The sequence below is a fragment of the Psilocybe cubensis genome, chromosome 2, assembly GCF_017499595.1.
Source record: "Psilocybe cubensis strain MGC-MH-2018 chromosome 2, whole genome shotgun sequence".
Lineage (NCBI taxonomy): Eukaryota > Fungi > Basidiomycota > Agaricomycetes > Agaricales > Agrocybaceae > Psilocybe > Psilocybe cubensis.
Genome location: NC_063000.1, coordinates 2,650,935 through 2,669,660, shown reverse-complemented (window position 1 = coordinate 2,669,660; position 18,726 = coordinate 2,650,935). Strand labels below are relative to the sequence as shown.

General features: G+C 45.8%; 8 protein-coding genes across 8 annotated transcripts; 4 read left to right on the top strand and 4 right to left on the bottom strand.

Moving 5' to 3' along the window:
- Positions 1 to 265: 265 nt before the first annotated feature.
- Positions 266 to 1,049, bottom strand: JR316_0002378 (ER-derived vesicles protein ERV14; the record flags this gene model as incomplete). Its single annotated transcript, XM_047888172.1, has 6 exons — positions 266 to 299; positions 350 to 472; positions 523 to 635; positions 683 to 751; positions 809 to 870; positions 1,037 to 1,049. The coding sequence occupies 6 exons, from the start codon at positions 1,047 to 1,049 to the stop codon at positions 266 to 268; spliced, it is 414 nt and encodes a 137-aa protein (XP_047753095.1).
- Positions 1,050 to 1,567: 518 nt separating this feature from the next.
- Positions 1,568 to 3,687, bottom strand: JR316_0002377 (ER-derived vesicles protein ERV14; the record flags this gene model as incomplete). The annotated part of the gene is made up of 8 exons (XM_047888171.1): positions 1,568 to 1,604; positions 1,669 to 1,791; positions 1,842 to 1,954; positions 2,011 to 2,079; positions 2,133 to 2,194; positions 2,738 to 2,925; positions 2,986 to 3,536; positions 3,595 to 3,687. The coding sequence occupies 8 exons, from the start codon at positions 3,685 to 3,687 to the stop codon at positions 1,568 to 1,570; spliced, it is 1,236 nt and encodes a 411-aa protein (XP_047753094.1).
- Positions 3,688 to 4,197: 510 nt separating this feature from the next.
- JR316_0002376 (Protein transport protein bos1) lies at positions 4,198 to 5,183 on the top strand (the record flags this gene model as incomplete). The annotated part of the gene is made up of 5 exons (XM_047888170.1): positions 4,198 to 4,294; positions 4,362 to 4,464; positions 4,518 to 4,596; positions 4,648 to 5,048; positions 5,102 to 5,183. 5 exons carry the CDS (start codon positions 4,198 to 4,200, stop codon positions 5,181 to 5,183), a joined length of 762 nt encoding a protein of 253 aa, XP_047753093.1.
- A 350-nt stretch (positions 5,184 to 5,533) lies between these two features.
- On the bottom strand, positions 5,534 to 8,077 carry JR316_0002375 (uncharacterized protein; the record flags this gene model as incomplete). The annotated part of the gene is made up of 5 exons (XM_047888169.1): positions 5,534 to 6,271; positions 6,336 to 6,797; positions 6,845 to 7,244; positions 7,422 to 7,599; positions 7,651 to 8,077. 5 exons carry the CDS (start codon positions 8,075 to 8,077, stop codon positions 5,534 to 5,536), a joined length of 2,205 nt encoding a protein of 734 aa, XP_047753092.1.
- A 247-nt stretch (positions 8,078 to 8,324) lies between these two features.
- JR316_0002374 (translocase of the inner membrane) lies at positions 8,325 to 9,066 on the top strand (the record flags this gene model as incomplete). Its single annotated transcript, XM_047888168.1, has 5 exons — positions 8,325 to 8,356; positions 8,414 to 8,513; positions 8,573 to 8,759; positions 8,846 to 8,968; positions 9,020 to 9,066. The coding sequence occupies 5 exons, from the start codon at positions 8,325 to 8,327 to the stop codon at positions 9,064 to 9,066; spliced, it is 489 nt and encodes a 162-aa protein (XP_047753091.1).
- Positions 9,067 to 10,144: 1,078 nt separating this feature from the next.
- Positions 10,145 to 11,038, top strand: JR316_0002373 (Protein bli-3; the record flags this gene model as incomplete). The annotated part of the gene is made up of 6 exons (XM_047888167.1): positions 10,145 to 10,223; positions 10,288 to 10,383; positions 10,436 to 10,562; positions 10,613 to 10,675; positions 10,737 to 10,947; positions 11,006 to 11,038. The coding sequence occupies 6 exons, from the start codon at positions 10,145 to 10,147 to the stop codon at positions 11,036 to 11,038; spliced, it is 609 nt and encodes a 202-aa protein (XP_047753090.1).
- A 1,857-nt stretch (positions 11,039 to 12,895) lies between these two features.
- On the bottom strand, positions 12,896 to 14,089 carry JR316_0002372 (uncharacterized protein; the record flags this gene model as incomplete). Its single annotated transcript, XM_047888166.1, has 4 exons — positions 12,896 to 12,922; positions 12,971 to 13,693; positions 13,747 to 13,853; positions 13,906 to 14,089. 4 exons carry the CDS (start codon positions 14,087 to 14,089, stop codon positions 12,896 to 12,898), a joined length of 1,041 nt encoding a protein of 346 aa, XP_047753089.1.
- Positions 14,090 to 14,972: 883 nt separating this feature from the next.
- Positions 14,973 to 18,697, top strand: JR316_0002371 (Staphylococcal nuclease domain-containing protein 1; the record flags this gene model as incomplete). The annotated part of the gene is made up of 17 exons (XM_047888165.1): positions 14,973 to 15,051; positions 15,123 to 15,192; positions 15,252 to 15,312; positions 15,363 to 15,644; positions 15,709 to 15,784; positions 15,840 to 15,994; positions 16,044 to 16,185; positions 16,235 to 16,568; positions 16,622 to 16,786; positions 16,852 to 16,962; positions 17,020 to 17,095; positions 17,150 to 17,244; positions 17,373 to 17,667; positions 17,718 to 17,744; positions 17,794 to 17,956; positions 18,013 to 18,298; positions 18,352 to 18,697. 17 exons carry the CDS (start codon positions 14,973 to 14,975, stop codon positions 18,695 to 18,697), a joined length of 2,763 nt encoding a protein of 920 aa, XP_047753088.1.
- Between the last annotated feature and the right edge of the window lie 29 nt (positions 18,698 to 18,726).

The window sequence follows — 18,726 nt, the reverse complement described above, 5'->3', positions numbered from 1 at the left end:
CGTCGAGGCAAATGAAAAACTTGTGCGGCGGCACGGCCATAATCTTCCCCATGTTGCTCATGACCGTCCATTCCACACTGTTGGATTGTCTACGCGGTTGTTCGAGTGTCAGGCCGTGTCCTGAAAAACCGGACGTCTCAGCACCCACTGTCGTCTCTTGGAATTGGTTGAGAGAGGATGGGTCGGTGGTTCCGTACATCTCGTTTACATCAATTGCATAAAACAACTACTGTATGTAGATCAGATCCCTCCGTGGAATATATGTCTATTCGCTTTCTGCAATCAAAGCAACAATCATTCTGCACTTCCCGTCAGCGATATTCCCACCGAAGCCAGTGGCTCGACGCACCTATACAGGTAGTAGAAGAACGACAGCAAGTAAAATCCAAGCTTGATAAATGTCTCCTGCTTGTGTCTTGATAATGAGCGGAATATCTCTGTCGCATCGTACATATGCCCCCTGGTTTGAACTCTACAAAGGGAATCAGCGCCATTCCGATGCACACATGCGTATGACATTACTTGTGGACATTGTAAACAACCAGTGGAGCGTTGAGCAAGAAAGCAATCCATTGGCCAGAAAGCAGGAATAATGTAGCCAGACTTGTATGTGCACCAATCTCGGGGAGAACAAACTGCACACAATCAGCCTCACCACACCCATACAGACCGACCAACTCACTTGGTTTAGTTTGTTGCACAGGTCGATAGGGTTAATATAGTCGCACTCCAAATCAGAGAACATTATGATCTATTCAAACACAACGTCTTCAGCCCCGTCCACTGTCGACAGGAAGATAGCACTCACAAAGAACACCATGCAAAACAAAAGACCAGCGGCCATGAGGACCGCAAACAAGAACAACCAGCCTGAGTCCACAATCCACCCAACGTCCAGAACGCCAGATTCGTAATATGCAGTCGAGTCATGTCGCGACAACGAGAGATACGCGCGTCATGGGCACAGAACAAGAGAGAAATGCGAACGAGCTGACTGTTAGTTGACATGGCCATCAGACTGGGCGCTGCCACGCACCTGCTCCACCCATGATTTATGTCGTGAGTCTTCTGCAAATTCGTTAACAAACACGAAAGAGCCGACACCGGGGACTAGGCAAAAGGCTTGCAAGTCAGAGAAACGGGAGATCGCTCGAAATGAAGAAGAGCAACTTTGGCCGAGACTATGTGCCAGCCACCTCAGGTGGTGACGCTGCTAGTGCCGCTCACACGTGATCCTGCACCCCAACTGACGCGCAATGGTTCTGGTTTTCAAAGCATTCACACTAGTGTTACTGTCATCTTATTGCTAGACCGGTCTCCTTCTTCAGGGACAGAACCCGTCGACTCGAGGCTTCTGAAGCAATAGGCATTCTCAAACACGTGGTCCAAGACCGGATCGCCAGAATTCAAGCAGATATCCAATAGATAGATTCTATTCGCCCATTTTTTTTTCTAACAGCGCGTTATTTATCAAAAATGGACTTTGCCAATTTCTCCCCATCTTCATTTCACATAGGGTGTAGACCCCTGCTCATTAGAGTGTCGTAGTCATAGGTATCGTAGTAGATCAAGCGTCGCCTTCGGCAATGAAAGAGACAATCATCCTGTGGAAATATGGATTGTCAGTTGCATGTCTGCATAACAGAAACGATGCACGTCTATACGCACTTGTACAGGTAGAAAAAGAAAGATAGGAGGTAAAATGCGGTCTTGAAATACGCCTCCTTTTGATGTTGAGGGAGGGTGCGGAAGATCTCGGTCGCGTCGTACATGTGCGCCTTGTTAACAACTCTGCGAAAATATTTGAAACTGTTGGTACTGCAGACGACAGAGGCACTCACTTGTTAATGTTGTACGCCAACAAAGGTACATTCCACAAAAGAGATGCCCATTGGCCAGTAAGGAGAAAGAGCAAAGCAAGGAAAGCATGCGCAGCATATTCAGGGATAACAAACTGTACAGCGAATATGTTCAGGAAATGCCCGTCTGACCAAGGCGACAGCAACATACTTGGTTGAGTTTGTTACAGAAATCAATAGGGTTTATGTAGTCGCTTTCAAGGTCGGAGTACATGATGATCTGCCAAGACCTGAGCAACAATGACAATACACGAGGGGGAGTTATGGACTCACGAAAAAGACCATTCCAAAGAGGAGAGCAGCTGCATACAGCACAGCAAAGAGAAACAGCCAGCCTGTTGTGCGAATTGCATGAGTCTACGTAATGTGGAGTCTGAGAGGGTAGAAGCTGCAGGAAAGACGGACTGACCAGACATGATTGCTTTAGATGTTTTGCAAGAATATAGATGTGAGAATTAAAGGGAAAGAAAAGGTCTACTGGGCCGGGGATGAGTCCGACGATGAAGGCAATAGCAAGAGTGCACAGCAGACGTGGTCAACGTTGGAGGTGAACGCGTGAACCAAACTTTGATGCCTGGCTATGTATTACTAAAAAAAGAATTACTCTGGATCAATCACGCATTTGTCACGTCAATTCACCAGCGGCTCTGTCTCTCATCGACTAGACAGTATAACCACCTGAATATCATCAAAGAACGAGGCAAACAGTACAGACTATAATAACATAACGAAAAAGTGTTCTTTAAAAGAGGGACCTTGGGATACGAGTTCAATGGGACGATTAGCAGGAAATCAGGACGAGTACAGAAAAAAAAAACTAAAATCGCAGGAAACGAAACCCGCACGAAGAAGAAAGAAGAACTAATCGACTTCCATACGCCCCCCGTTGTTTCCGCCGCGTTTGCGGCCCCGGCCACTTCGTGCACCGCCGCGGCCACGACCACCTCGTCGTCCGCCGCCTCGTGTCTCGGGGGTCTGTGTATAGTCAGCAGGGTCTGCGCCCGGAGGTGCCAGTAAAACCTGCGCTCGGGGGTCAGAGTTCAGTAAAGAATCCGAACGCATTTTTCTACGTCCATAGAGAATGATCAACATGATGTCTCATATAAATGTCGCTGTATGGACTTACGAGCCTGTGTCTTCGCCCGTATTCATGAGAACATCCACACTACCCTCGTCTCTTACAATATCCAACCCATCACTTCCACCCAGTCGACCGCCCAACGATGTGCCAGTAGCCGACGCACCCACAATCTTCACCGACAGAATTTTACCATCGGCAGGCTGATTGTTAAATTTCTGGACCGCAGAGGTTGCGGAGGCCGCAGTTTTGAATGTTATCCTGATCCTCGGGTCGTTTCTGTTATTCGACATAGACTTTTGATCTGTGATTTGACCACAGCGCTTGAAGATAGCCGCAACGTCTTCTGCCGTCGTACCCCCCACCAAACCAGTTACCTCCACCACATTACCCATAGAACCAGCGCCTTTGATAGAAAGAGAATCCGTGCGCGATCCGGTCGTTGCATCGCGGATAGCTTTCTGAGCTATGGGATTCAGATTCGCTTTCGGTGCGGTCGGGGTCACATTTAGGCGCGCAGAAAGTGAGTTGTGCGATTCAAAAAGATCATGCGACCACTGTGAATCGACGTCTCCCCTGGGGGCACGGTTGGCGCGATTCTGAGTAAATGTAGGTTCATACAAACGTCCATGTTGAAGGGCAGGGAAGTTCACGCACGTACGGAGCCGATGCTCCTCGGTTGGACTGTTTAGAACGAACGGGGCCAAGAGAGTTGGTTGGAATATTCATGCGCTCGAGAAGGGAAGCCATTGGTGATACAACGTGAGAGGATGTAATATATTAAATAGCTTTAGACGAGAAGAGAGACGAAGCGGCGGGGTATAGATTTGAGTAAAATGGAGGTTGAAGGGTGAGCAGTGAAAGCTTTGTGGCACTTGAGAAAGCATCTCGTGGCTGTGCACTAAGTGTATTTGTCAACACCGTTTAAATGAATCAAACAATCAACCAATTGCAACACAATACTACCAAGTTATTATACGAAACAAACTCTTTGATTTACGGGGCTGATACCCTTAGAAAATATAATTCCCAAAAGATTGTATACACGCCGTTTATATTCTTGTCCATTTCTCTACTAAAAAACGCAGAGATGACTTTTCACTCAAGTATATACGCGTTTAAGTTGTTATTTTTAGCGTTGCACGTGACGCCCATACACGTTATGGCAGGAGTCGTCGTTGCAACTGCTCTCCAACACAGAACCGCCAATACCTTCTCCGTCGCGGTCCTCACTCATTTGGTCCATATTTCTATTGTACCATGAACTCACTGTATACTTCCGGTGTACGCCAAACGAACTCTTTACAGGCAGACATGGAAAGGCTGCGCAATGGCGACACTTCATCTGCCCTCATTGGTAAATATCCGTCAAGGTCCAGAGAATTTTCAATCGAAATATTCATCATTCTCATTTGAAAAACTAGGCCAAATATCCGCTTCATTGTCTGCTATGCAGCGGACAATAGACGATTATGATTCTATGACCAAACGTGAAATCATTAAAGCAAAGCAAGAGAAAGCACAGATGTATGTTCACCGCATTGCATGGGCTGTCGCATCTCTCAACCTTGTAACTACAGGCGGGTACAGAAGTTTCGCGCAGACTATGCAGACCTGAGAAGTCAATTCGAACGCCTACGAGGAGAAGCTGCTGCTGCGGTATGAACCCTTCGTCCTATATATGCCAGTATGTCTGATTTTGAGATATAGCAACAAGAAGCCAACCGCGCAGAACTGATTTCCGCCTCCTCCGCCTCCGCCTCTCTCTCATCTGCCTCAGATTCACGGCGGCGGTTCCAAAATACTGTGCCCACGAACTCTACTCTGCACCCCGGCTTGCGACCTCAACATGAAATCGTTTCTGAATCCCCTTTCCGCGGCTCAACCCCCCAGCCAGGCATGGGTGGTCGCGAATTCCGAGCTCTGGACGAACATAGTTTCATTCAAAGCACCGATACCAAGTTGGACGAATTTTTAGCTCAGGGGCGGGAGGTCTTGGACAACCTGCGCGACCAGCGGAATATTCTTAAGGGCACGCAGCGCCGCCTCTTAGATACCGCAAACACACTCGGCCTCAGCAGGGATGTGATTGGCTGGATTGAGAAACGAAGGTCAGCCGGTTTTAATGTTACTTGAGAGAATACGCTTTGACTTGTTATTGTAGCACACAAGACACGTACATTTTCTTGGGTGGTGCCGTTTTCACTTTCTTCTGTTTTTATTTGATATGGCGATACTTGGGATAGCAAGCAAGAGATTATGCGCGTCGGTTGTATGTTTATTATTGGTTAATGTGTGTTGTTATATACGAGGTTTGCTAATGCTGACAGTTTCATGCGATTAATTCCACAATTCCCCGGTTGCATTAACTGTCATGCCGAATAAATAGCATGAGGAATAATTTCAGAAATTATGTACTACATTAGTAGTATGACTGCGAACTATTTGTAGTCAATGCCCATGTAAATCTACCACTAATCCAAACACAAAAATTAACTTCGTAAGACCAAATATGAATATGCCACAACGGTCCTTCGCGAAAGTATTGTACATATAATGATATCAAGTGAAGTAATCCGTAGCACCTAAAACCGGTTTAATGGTAAAATTGTTCAACGGAAATTGCTGTTGTAGATGATTTGGTTTTCCCTTTGGCGCTGCCATCGGGTCCCAAGAACCTGTTCACAAGAGTGCATTTATCTTCACGCAATCTCCATTCCAACAAAGAGGCATAATCCCTTAGTTCGGATACCAAACGCTTCAGTTGTTCTTGGCGAGGCGAAAGGGGTAGACTAGTCTTCTCTTTGTTCGATTGGGTAGATTTGGAGTTCAAGAGAGACGCAGGTTGGTTTACAGGTGCGTCGGCATCATCATCAAGACCAGATTTGATGGAAATGTATTCAGCAATTTTGTTGATCTCCTCTGGTTCATAGAATCCCCACCATCTTTCTTCGTCTATATTTTCCTCCTCTTCGTTGTCACTGTCATCATGGTCTACTTCCTTGACCGAGACTGCCTTTTCAGCGGGAGATAATAGTGGTCTTTTTCCCCATACGGCGACAAACCAAGACCACTGACGGAGTTCTCGTTGGTGCTCTTTTGATAGAACGCGGCCTCGCTTCTTTGGTTTCATTGGTTTATCGCTAGAAGCTACTTCGAGATATTCAAAGGCAGCCTCACGCTCGGTGGCGCCAGGGGAAAGAGTGTAATAAACTCGACCTTCATCGTCTGTTCCGAGTGTGGTGAAACGTGGAACAAAGCTCTTGGAAACAATCTTGAGACAGTTGTCTATGTTTGTGATCTGGTCTTTATGGGTACTTCGCCTCATTCTGTTCTGATTGATTGAAAAAATGAAAACAAGGATTAGCGACCTTAAAACGCACGCAATGTAAACTAACCTCTTCCTTCTGCGCTTTGTCTTTGGGCAAAGACTCCAGAGTAGACCGTACTTTTTCCCATCGTTCGTTCTCTATTCTAGTCGCCTCTTTGGCGTCACGGACAAAGTCTTTGCTATCTTTCAGACTTTGTTCGATATCTTCCCGAATGAGAGAAGTTCCAAGGGCAAAATGAATAAGAGAAGTAATAACGGGTATCATCTGAATTGAATTGACGATGTTGACAGAATCTCCGGACTGACGCAGACTGCGAAGTGACCGTGAGTTAGCCATGCCGGAAACAGGTGGTGGTGAGGGATCAGGGAAGTTCAGTGGGATTCCGGTATCCGATGGTGCAGCACTTGTGGCGGACCCTTCAACAGAACTGGCATCGGCAATATTGGCGCGTAGTGTTGCCAATATCGCCCATAGTTTATTTAAATTGACGCCAGATGCCCTCAAATCTTTGATTGCAACTTTTATCAGCTGCGAATAATGAGTAATTTATCTAACTGATATTTGAAAGAGCTTACCCTAGCAGTCTCATTGTCGTAGTCTTTCGCTAAAAGACCGAAAAGGCTCACAAGTATAGCTTTAACGCACATGTCGTTAACCCAACCAACCGTGTCGTCTTCTTCAGGTGCTCGCAAAAAACCGCCAATATGTTCAAGTTCATCTATATGAGACTTGGCAATAACAGGATCTAAAGACTCGGAAAATCGCAGGATAAATTCCCTGATGAAGATTCGTTCATCAGCTTGGTCTTGGGTAAGTTTCACGGGAACCGGGGTCCATTTCAAAGTTGGGAGTGGTTTAAGTTTCGGTTTTTGTTTAGGAATATCTTTAAACTTGCCAGAGGCGATGTCCGCCTTGGGCTTTTTGGCCGACTTGGAAGTAGTTTTAAGCTCCTTATGCTTTGGTTTCGGAATATTGCTGCACATACTGTGTTAATTTCAAGGCCAGCGTAAAAACGAAGCTCACATACCCAATGGGCTCGAGTCCTTGCGACTTCCTGCACCTTGGACAGTTGCACACACCCATACAACGAGGGCATCTATAATTTAAAATCAGGAGGATGACACTAATGGATCCACATCACTTTCTACTCACTTAAAATGAGATGACATGGTCTTTCTTGGAGTTTGTGACTGAGATCTTAGAATTTCTATATCTTTATTGTATCGATTTTTCAGGCATTGCTTGCAATATTTGTTGACGCAAAGTCGTTCTTTGATTGCCTTATCCTTTGTTGTTTGATATTTTTCAACGACAGTACAACGGAGAGTAGCTATGCAATGCATGAGTAAAATGTACGTGACATGGGCGAAGACAACCTTACCGGAGACGTCGCGTTTCTTGTTGCACTGATGGCAATAAACAAATCCGTTTGGAAATTCGGGACACGTGTTCGTCGTTGGCAAAACTGGTTTCGACTCCTTTGAGTTCAAAGGGGCCATACTCGCAGTACTGGTAGACAGCCGCGACTTCTTTGAGCTGCTAATATGGACCCCGTCGAATACAAAAGACGATGCATCACGGTCCGCTAGTTTGCGCTTTGTAGACGTGAATGAAAGTGTATGCTGTTGTGACATGGCTAGTTGGAACGGGGACAGTGGCGTGTTCTCTTTGAGGCTGCTGCTTGGCACTGGGTGTGGTGAGGTACCAATAGCGCGGTAGTTCGCGAGGCTAACAGGAGAGTCAGGGACTTGAACGTAGGCTTTATTCAATCTCTGAACCGATTGATGAGGCTTTGGAGTGGGGTTCATCCTGTGGAATGGTTGAAGTGGAAAAGATACTTGCAACAAACATTTCAAACAATTGCTAAATCAACGCGACAGTATCACGTGCGTGCCTTTTGAAATTCTTGGCATTACACGTGCCCTTGGGGAACCGGAAAAGTTTCACTGACGCCTTCAAAGTTCATTGGTATCGACCTCCGTCACCTGAACTTGTCTTCCTCGTCTCCTAGTTCCCCCGCTTGACCTTTTATCTACTTTTTAGAGCGTTTGTAAAATGTCGCACTCTGACCACACGAGAGATCCCTGGCAAGCACCTTGTGTCATTCCAATAACCAATTCTTGCTAAACACACGACGTCTGCAGCCCATGGGTTATCCTTAACGACTTTGGTGGAGCTTTCTCAATGGGAGCGGTCGGCGGTGGTATCTGGTATGGTATCAAAGGCGCTAGGAACTCACCGAGAGTATGTGTCTTTACGATTTTGGCCCTTTCTTGTGCTGAGCTGTAAACTATTTTTTGTAGGGCGAACGGTTCGTCGGGGCTATTTCTTCCATGAAAGCGCGTGCACCCGTGACCGGTGGAAATTTCGGTGTATGGGGTGGCATGTTCTCAACGTTTGACTGTGCTATCAAGGGATGGCGGCAAAAAGAGGACGCATGGAACGCCATTATTTCAGGATTCATGACAGGTGGATGTTTGGCTCTTCGCAGTGAGTTCCTCTCTTCTACCGACGCCGTCTGCAGGATGGGCCCATTAGTTTATATTTACAATTCTTAATGTGAAATCTTGAAATAGGTGGGCCACGTTCGGCTCTTGGCTCTGCCATTGCTTGCGGCATCCTTCTCGGTGTTTTCGAAGGAGTAGGTGTTTTGATGTCCCGTGTATTTAGTGAAGGGCAACGGCCACAAATGGCACCATGTAAGTGCCCTAAATACTATGTCACATAGATATTCTAACCTGCCATGTTAGTACCCGGAGCAATCTCACCACAGCCTACATCTTCATCCCCCCAGTAGACTTTCATTTTATCTGTTATGTTATATTCTTTCTATTCACCACCACTGTTCTTTAAAATGTTGTTATATCAACACAGGCCTCATGGATGCATATTTCAAGTGTTCTGCTATGTTTTTGACAGCTCACACCTGCTCCTTCTAGATGTTTGAGAAGACACCCATGCTACAGTCACACTCTCCGCTGTCATCCTCAATTTTTCAGTCATCCTCAATCCGTTCCTATTCAAATCTAGAGCCCCTCATGTATCAGCTTCTCGTGATTCTTAACTTTCGTTTCTTTTTGATCGTCCTCAAAGGTTCTACGTTGCTTCTGAGCATTCAATGTGCAATCACAAGTAGACCCTATTTTGTAGGTGAAGTTCTGCCTTTTTGTCTGTCAGGTACGTTTTCCAGAGCGCGGGTTATAATCCGATGATCAAGGAAAGCTGCACCCCATCTTCGTCCACCAGGCTTCCGAAGCTCGTGTTGTTGTGTATACCCTACTTGTGGCTTCAAAGTCTTTCCTGCCCAGCTTCTTATTCGTTGCAGTCCATCGGGCGTTCTGGGTCTACTGGAAAAGTCGATAGGTGTACCTGTTATGTCTCGAACGCGAGAAAAGAGGTAGATCACGACAACGAGCTAGTATTGATCAACAGTTCTGTGATTACGGTAAATTCTGCAATTCGGGGACGCTTTGGTCTTTGCTTCGGGCTCATGATTCGCAATGCCCATATCTCGCGAAATGGAAATTTACCGAAGCACTGTCGCCATCTTGGGATTGATAACAGATTAGCAAGCTATATTTATTTCTTCATCGGCCTCCTCTGAGAGGCATTGTGATTTCTGACCCCAAGTATACTTGTAGATTAATTCAAAACGGGCGCAAGTAATGCCTATGCATTGAAATATGTTTCACGCGCCTTATGGTTGATTTCCAGGGAGCATCCAGATTTATTGGCACTGCTACTGCCAAACAAGTGTGTCATCGTGTGTGAAATGATGTCATTGGTGAACCACATCTCCTACGTCAGTTAGGGTTCGGATTTTGGGATAAAACCCAACGCTCTCGCCTTTATTGCTCTTAACTTTTAACTATATCATGTCAGGCAACAGCTCACTGGACCCATATACTGAACAGGCTCAGAACAACGATGTCACTACGCAGGAAAAAATCGCTGGTAAGTTCAAACTCATCCGGCGATAATCCAACCTCTAAATTCGTTGATTGTTCGTTTATGATAGGCCTCAAAGAAATCATAAAGTCTACGGAGACGGCAATGTTAACGAGCCGTTCTTCTGATGGCTCTTTTCATTCGCGTGCCATGAGCCCAGTACACCGTGAGTCATACAGTGAATCTAGACACGAAGAGTGGTTAAATCTAGCAAGTAGCTCATTCCGAAACCGATTTAACCTTGACTTTCTTCGCGAATAGTGTATCGCATAAGTTTGAAGAGATTGAGCATGACTCACATGTCAACGTCAGCTTTTTAAACCCAACGACTACTAGCTGGGCGTCGTGAGTTGAATGAGTATATCAACAAACAAAATTCTTAAATTTTCTTGCAGATTCTCAGGGAGGGCCACAGTTACTCAAGACCCGGCAGAAATCAAGAAATATTGGTCAACTGCGTCAGTCTAGCTCCATCCTTTTCATGTGCGACTTTACTCACTCACTCTTCCACACCGGTAGGACCTCTGCATGGTTCGGAGACCTCAAGGACGGTATTCACAAAGGGGATTCAAATGACCCTCGTGTTGCTTTGATTCAAGTTGTACCGGATGAAATACGATACTGGTATGCTACAAAAGGGAAAGTTGGCCGAGCCATTGAAATAGGGGTGGGGGCTATGACAGGCAAAACGTCGACTCCCGGTGAATTGAGAACGATTACCAGCAATGAGGTGATTTTTTTTGTTTATGTGGCAATGATCGTTGTTTCACCCGATACCTCTCGAACAGATAAAATTAACTCAAGGTTTGCATACCAAGTAGTCGGGACCCGTCAAGAAAATCTATTTATGTCTTGAGCACTGGCTAGTCCTGGCATATGCAACCCCCTAATTGTACTTGTATCTGGATCTCGAAAGTATAATAAAGTGACTGTTGCATTATGTAACTTTACTAGTATGCAAAGGTGTCGGGATTCAACCAGACGGAGTATGCGGTTAGCTTCTTTCCCCAACTTGACGAGAACAGGCTGTTGCATATCAAGGCAATGATGCTTTAAGCATCCCCATCACTCCCTCAATCCGAGTGCACTCTTTAACAGTGTACAAAATCCACCAATATCTACAGTGGGACGAACAAGGAAAATTATCAAATGACAAGTCCTGTGGACCATAGTTTTTCAGTAAGTACCGACTAGTGAATGGTGTACAGGGAAAGATTGGCTCAATTCGATATGTTTTCTACAGATCAGCGCTGGTCATCGCATTGATATGATGTTTCAGGTGCCGCCCGAAATCTGGTCTGCAATTTTTGAAACTGGAAAGAATATAACCGATGATGATCCTCTTCATGAGGAGGGGAGAGTCCCGCCAAAGGCCTCCTTTGAATTAGCGGTTTCCCATACTTGCCAGTTTTTCCGCCGAGTAGCACTGGAAACACCTCGCCTGTGGACATCACTTCAGATCAACGGAACTTGCTCACTTGAATGGATATCAGAATGCATTGAACGTAGCGGATCATGTTGGCTTGACATAGTCATCGAAATTGGGGAATGCTTTCCGTTAGATATTGACGAAGTAAATGCTATGATGGACCTCATTATCCCTCAATCCCCTCGGTGGCGCAGTCTGTCCCTTAGTTGCTCGTTCGAATCGGCCCATAACTCCGTCGTTGCGCGTCTCGGAAATAGCCCCGCAATAGGATTGCGTTACCTATCTCTTCATGTCAATGATGTGGAAAGCCCTGATCAAACTGCCTTCAACAACCAGATATTTAACCCCCAGATTTTCGCGTGCACTGCGTGCCTAAATTTCGTCCGCCTTCGGGGTTTAGCCCTACATCAATTCCGTCCGAGGTTAGAGACTTTGAACACCTTGCATCTTGATCATATTGGACATATCCCAATTTTGTACTCCACCTTTCGAGCCATCATAACTCACAGCCCAGCTTTGGAACACCTCTCAGTTTATGGAGACATAATAGGCGAGGCAACGTGGCCAAGAAGGACAAACGTCATTCAACTCACAGGGCTTCGGTCTCTTCGAATCTGTGGTGTGGATGGAGAAATATATCCTGGAATGTTGCTAGGGATTGACACACCTCAGTTGGAGTCTTTGACTCTCAAAGACGTCCAGGAAGAGGATCTCGATCCATTATGGGAGTTAAACGATAATACGCGATTCTTGAAGCTCACTCAACTTACCTTCACTAATTTCGACTTTTCAGAAGCCACGTATAAACGCCTTTGCGAAACGTTCACGGAGATCGCATCCTTTTCGTTGCTATTGTCTACCATAGCAGAATCCTCCTTTGTAACTTTGCTGATGGCTGATACGGTGGCCGGGCAGAATGGCTCCTTTACCCCCTGGCCGCGCTTACGGGAAGTCGCCTTCAGATTTGAAGGTACCGAGAAAGAAGAAGAATTATTGGGAAAAGTAGGCGAGTTCAGAAAGAAACACGGTCTTAGTCCTTGTAAATTCTTGCTAAGAGTCGACAACGACGACCTCGAGGAATATTTTGGAGATGAAACACACAAAGAAATTAACTGCCAATTCTATTCAGGATTAGATGTATGGCCGCAAGGTCGCACCTATATCGACTACGACGACACGTTATTTCTTTGAGTATAGCAAAATATTTGAAAAGTACCTTTATGTGAATGAAGTGTACTCCTAGCTGTGATTAATCATCGAAAAGAGGTTGAAACGTCTGTCATCGTGATAAGTATGTGAATGAAACATGTCGTTGGAAATGTACCTTGTGCGCGTTTTCTCGTTCTTGGGTAGCAGGCAATCCCTCAAGTTCAAAGCTATCATCCTGATCGACTTGCATAGAGTGATCGAAGCCTCCTTCTCCGATACCCCCTGCGTGTTGGGATTCTCCAGGAGGCTGCTGCGATATATGGGAAAAATCAACTTCTTCGCCCTCTCCTTCAAGCAGCTCAGTGAGTTCTTCTGCGTCCATGTTTTCAAGCCCTAGACCAGTTGATTGTAAAACGTCTAAATTGGCCTCAGACATCTGGGAGGACGGCAGAAATAACGGTTCCTTTTTAACTTCACGCAGTTTATCGTATACAGAGGATGAGCCGGCAGTACGAGATGTACTGTGGGGCTGCAGATTGTACGATCCACGGTTAGGTATAATCGAGGGAGGTGGCATTGAGCCGTCCATATGAGAATTTTCTCGGGAGCTAGAACTGGATTTATTATAATCATTCCCAGGTCCTATGGGTTGAGCAGCCTTCATTGGTCTTTTGAACCTCGGAGTCTCAGACGTAGATTGTGCTCGCTCTCGTTTCCTGGCATTGTACCTTTGACTATGATGTTGTGCCGTGGTTACCCCTGCAGGCACGTTGCTCGTTGATATCACAAAAAGTGCTTCAAGCATATCACCTTCTACGTCGATAAACAAGGGGGCAGCTGGCTCTGTAAATCGCACCTCCATAGGAAAAGACATGGAATCAGCGAACGCTATGGTTGCCTAAAACCACATTAATTTCAGGATATACTTGTATGATGGAATGAGCCGCGTACAGTGAATTCGCGAAGGTGGAAAGATATAGTCGTTGGCTCTTCGTAAAGATCGTACGTATCGAATTCTTCGGTGGTTATAGAAATTTCCGTAGAAAGTTGGCCACGTCCTGTGTGGATCATTTTTGAGTTACATTCGTGTTGGAGTTTGACTACACGAACCACGACTATCAACAGCTGATTCCATACTTCTGAGAGAGACTTGATCATCGTTGAAAGTCCATACAAGTTGGGGATCCGACCGCGCCCCTCTAGATACTGGAAAATGTTCGAGAAGATCTTTCATGGTCTTTGGTCCAATTGTTAACCGTGACTCGTTGCTGCTATGGGGCACTCCGGGAGACATGAGTGTTGAAGAATTCATTAGCAATAAGCGATGTGTCTTTATGACACCTGGCGATTATTTCAAAATTAAATTGCATGCCTACGGTTCGGTACGCACCGTGTTTGCAATGCAGTCTTACGACCAGCTTGCTCTCGAGGCTATAATTTTCTTCTTCACCGTCTTCTTCATCTGCATTCCCTTCAACAATCGAGAGCTCGCATTGTTCTACAGACTTTTCCACAGTTCTATGCTTCAATATGGATAGAAGAGACTAAAAGCAGTATGAAAAATATTGATTTGTTCCAACGGTGAGATGGCAACCTTGATGATACTTTACTTTGGTCATGATTTGTCCGTTAACATTTTGGTTGCTTTGGTCGTGGCTTCCAGGCAAATTTATATTAGGCACAGTTAATCGGTATCTTGAAAAGAACTGGCAGTCATATCTGAAGCGACAGAAAGCAGATTTAGATGAATTGGCCGAAGAGAGCGAAAGGATGTCAGAAGTTGCATATAACGACAGCTCGTCCCCATATTTCGAAAGGCACGTCAAGGATCTGGTGAAAACTAAATATATATATATATATTAGTAGGAATGTTGAATGTAGAAATGATGTTTTAACCTTTCAAAGAAAACGCATCTAAAGTAGCTTGCATTGTTCTTGTCAACCTGCAAAACGTTTCAAGTCGTAGGTAGGTTTGGGTGTTGAACCAGTCACGATCGATGATCTTATCTTATCTGCATAGACGCGTTCACCTCAAATGGCCACGTGGTCGGGTAATCGGTGCACACGATTTACCAGCCACGGTTGAGTGCTGGCAAAATATCTCAACTCTCTCCTGTTCTTGATTTCATTTGGCTGTTTTGTCTTTTACTTTCCCGAAAACCACTATCATCATGTCCATGAAAGCGGTTAGCTCTTCCACGTCCAATACACTTAAAGTTATTTTTTCGCTGACGTTTACTATGATTTCTTGTACACGTACAGATCGTGAAATGTAATTGTATCTGGCGTTTATAGCCTTGTTGAAACGCTCATTTGTGATCTTTAAGCTGCTCTTTCCGGTGACTCGCTTATATTGCGTGGTCGCCCTGGCCCACAAGGCCAACCCCCTAAAGAACGGTAAGCCAAACTTTCGTCGTGATCACATACATATAAAGAGATTAAAATATATCACATAGGGTGCTCCATCTTGCTGATTTGTCCGCGCCCCGGATTGGAACGGCGACCCGCGAAGATGAAGTAAGTTCTGCCATTTTAACTTTTATTTCTCATTGAAAGACTTTTTGTAGCCATGGGCATTCGAATCTCGTGAATTTCTCCGTCAGCTCGCCGTGGGCAAAGAAATAACATTCACCTCGATCCATTCGCTCCCAACTAACGATGACATTCCTCGCGACCTTGGTAATGCCGAGATCGGTGGAGTTGATTTAACAACAGAACTCCTGAAAAGTGGCTGGGCCAAGCTGAAGGAAATCAAACGAGAGGCGACTGAAGACGACATTAAGAAAAAGGAGCTCGAAGCCGAGGCCAAAGCTTCTGGTAAAGGAATCTGGAACCCCCATGGACAAAAGGTGGATATCCTTCTGGCGATTATCTGAATGTTGTATATTGATATATGATTGCGTACCATTTTAGGCACGAACTGTCCACCATGCCATGCCGACTGACTCCCAAGCATTTGTGACAGAATGGAAAGGAAAGCAATTAGACGGTAATATTCTATAATCTGCCACTTGACCCTATCTCAATCTTGTACGTCGGTTTAGCTCTCGTTGAGCAAGTCAGGGATGGGACAACCCTGCGCGTACGCCTATTTATGCCGGATGGTGACCACCAGATGGTTAACATAGCACTGGCTGGTGTAAGGAGTGCCCGTGCTTCTTCAAAACAAGGAGAGCCTTCCGAGCCATGGGGCGAAGAAGTAAGTTGATAGCCATCAATTCTTGCACTCACTGTTGACCATTGTCTAGGCTAAATTCTTCACTGAATCGCGACTACTTCACCGCCCTGTCAAAGTCCAAATTCTATCTCTACCGACTTCGACTGCTACACCTTTCCAAACATCTGCCACCGCAGCGGCTCCCCCTCCTGCTAGCATATTTATTGGAACAGGTTAGTCATTCTCCAACGCAACAACTCGCATCTGGTTTGATATTTCTAGTTATTCATCCCGCCGGCAATGTTGCTGAACATCTGGTTGCCTCTGGTTTGGCTCGTGTGGTTGACTGGCATGCTGGCATGCTCGCGATCGGTGGTGGTATGGAGCGCTTGCGAGCGGCGGAACGGTCCGCTAAAGAACGACGCCTATGCCTGTACGCAAATAGCCCAGCTGTAACTTCAGCCTTTAAAGGAAGCAATGGTGCGACTTCTAACGGCCACTCTCGTACATTCGATGCGACTGTTGTCCGCATCTGGAGCGGAGACCAGCTTTCTGTTCTCGAAAAGGATACAAATATTGAACGCCGCCTTCAATTGAGCTCTACTAGAGGACCAAAGTACTGCATATGTTGCCATAAAATTATTCCTCTCATCTGACATCGATCTGTAGACTTGCTGACGCGCGACAAGCTTTTTATGCCCAGGAAGCCCGCGAGTTCTTGCGCAAAAAGCTCATTGGAAAAAATGTCAAAGTCCACATCGACTTTATTCGACCCCGTGAAGGTGAATTCGAGGAGCGCGAGTGCGCAACAATTCGGTACGGTGGTCATGGGGCGTGAGTATTCTGTTACAACTTCGCTAATGCAAAAAATGCTCATTAACGGTCCTGGCATGATCCAGAAACATTGCGGAACAGTTAGTCGAAAAAGGTCTGGCGAGCGTGGTGAGACACAAGCGCGACGATGAGGATAGGTCTTCAGATTACGACAAACTCATGGCCGCCGAACAGATGTAAGCTTCCTTCATTTCGTTCATCCGTTGTATTAAAGTTGAGTTCTTTTGATACAGAGCTGTAACAGAACAAAGGGGGATTCATTCTGGAAAGGAGGTTCCGGCACCAAAACAACCCTTGAATATATCTGAGGTTTGCTCTCTATGATACATACATGTATTTGACTATACTTACTGCGCTATATAGACAAGTGGCCGTGCGACCCAATTCTTGAATGGCTTCAAGCGCCTAGGACGAATCCCGGCAGTTGTCGACTATGTTGCAGCTGGTTCTCGGTTCAAGTGCATCTCTTTCTCGATATCGATTATGAATCCCATCTGATTGACTCAACAGGATATTTTTGCCAAAAGATAACCAAACTCTCACTTTAGTTCTTGCGGGCAAGTCTCTATTTGATGTAATGCATTAGTCGTCCATTTGCTAAAGGTTATTCAGGCATCCGTGCACCTCGAACGGCGCGCAACTCGTCTGAAAAGGGAGAGCCTTACGGCGCTGAAGCTTATGACTTTGCTTCTCGCAGGTACATGCAGAGAGATGTTGAATTTGAAGTTGATACCATCGATAAATCCGGAGGGTTCATTGGTTCACTATATGTGAACAAAACTGAAAATGTCGCTCTGACACTTGTCAAGGAAGGCCTTGCCACAATTCATGCCTTTTCCGCTGAATCCCTGCCATGGGCTCGTCAGCTATTCGAAGCTGAGGTCAGATTATTTCTTATCTCAACGCGGCGTTATGTTTATGACTTATATAGGAAGAGGCTAAGCAAGCAAGACGCAATGTAGGTTCAAAATGTCACTTCATATGACAATTGCTTATTGTCTTAATAGATCTGGAGTACTTATGATGAGGAGTCATCCAAAGCTGCAGAAGCAGCCGCTGCGGCCGAGAACGAATCAGGCCCCCTAAAAACTGAGTACTTGGATGTGATCGTTAGCGATGTTCGAACAAAAAATGGCTTCCAATTCTCCGTTCAAGTACTGAATACTCAAGGTACTCTTGTGCGGCTTTGTAGTCTGTTTTAGATTCTAATTCAGTTATCCCAAAAGGTATTGCCGCTCTTGAAAAACTCATGCGAGAGTTTTCCATCCACCACCGTGGTGCAGTTGCATCTCCTCCAGGTTTTTCACCTAAAGGGGGAGACCTTGTGTCTGCAAAATTCTCTGACGGGGCTTGGTACCGGGCAAAAATTCGTCGTGCCTCTCCCATAAAAAAGGAGGCTGAAGTCACCTTTATCGACTACGGCAACCAAGATACCGTGGCCTTCTCTGATATCCGTCCCCTCGATGCACAATTCCGTTCATTGCCAGGGCAGGCCCAGGATGCACGCTTGAGGTAAATTTTTTCTCATGGCCTTGACGTTGATCTCATCTGGTACCTTTTTTTAGTTTCGTGAAGCTCGCTGGCCCCGAGAGTGATTACCACGTCGAGGCTGTGGAGCGCTTCCGAACAATTTGCGAGGGCCGTAAATTGGTCGCCAATATTGACTACAAAGAGGGTCCTCTTCTGCATCTTCGCCTTATTGACCCCTCAAACCCTGCGGTTGCCGAAGATCCTTTGGCCTGCATTAATGCAGATCTGGTTGCCGAAGGGCTGGCCTCGATTGACAAAAGGGGTTGCAAGTATTTCTCCTCGTACCCTCAGGTCCTTAAAAAATTGCAATTGTCTGTCGCAGAGGCCAAACGCGACCGCGCTGGTATGTTCGAGTTCGGCGACGTCGAAGAGGATGAGTGATCAGCTAGCAATTCTCAATATCCATATTC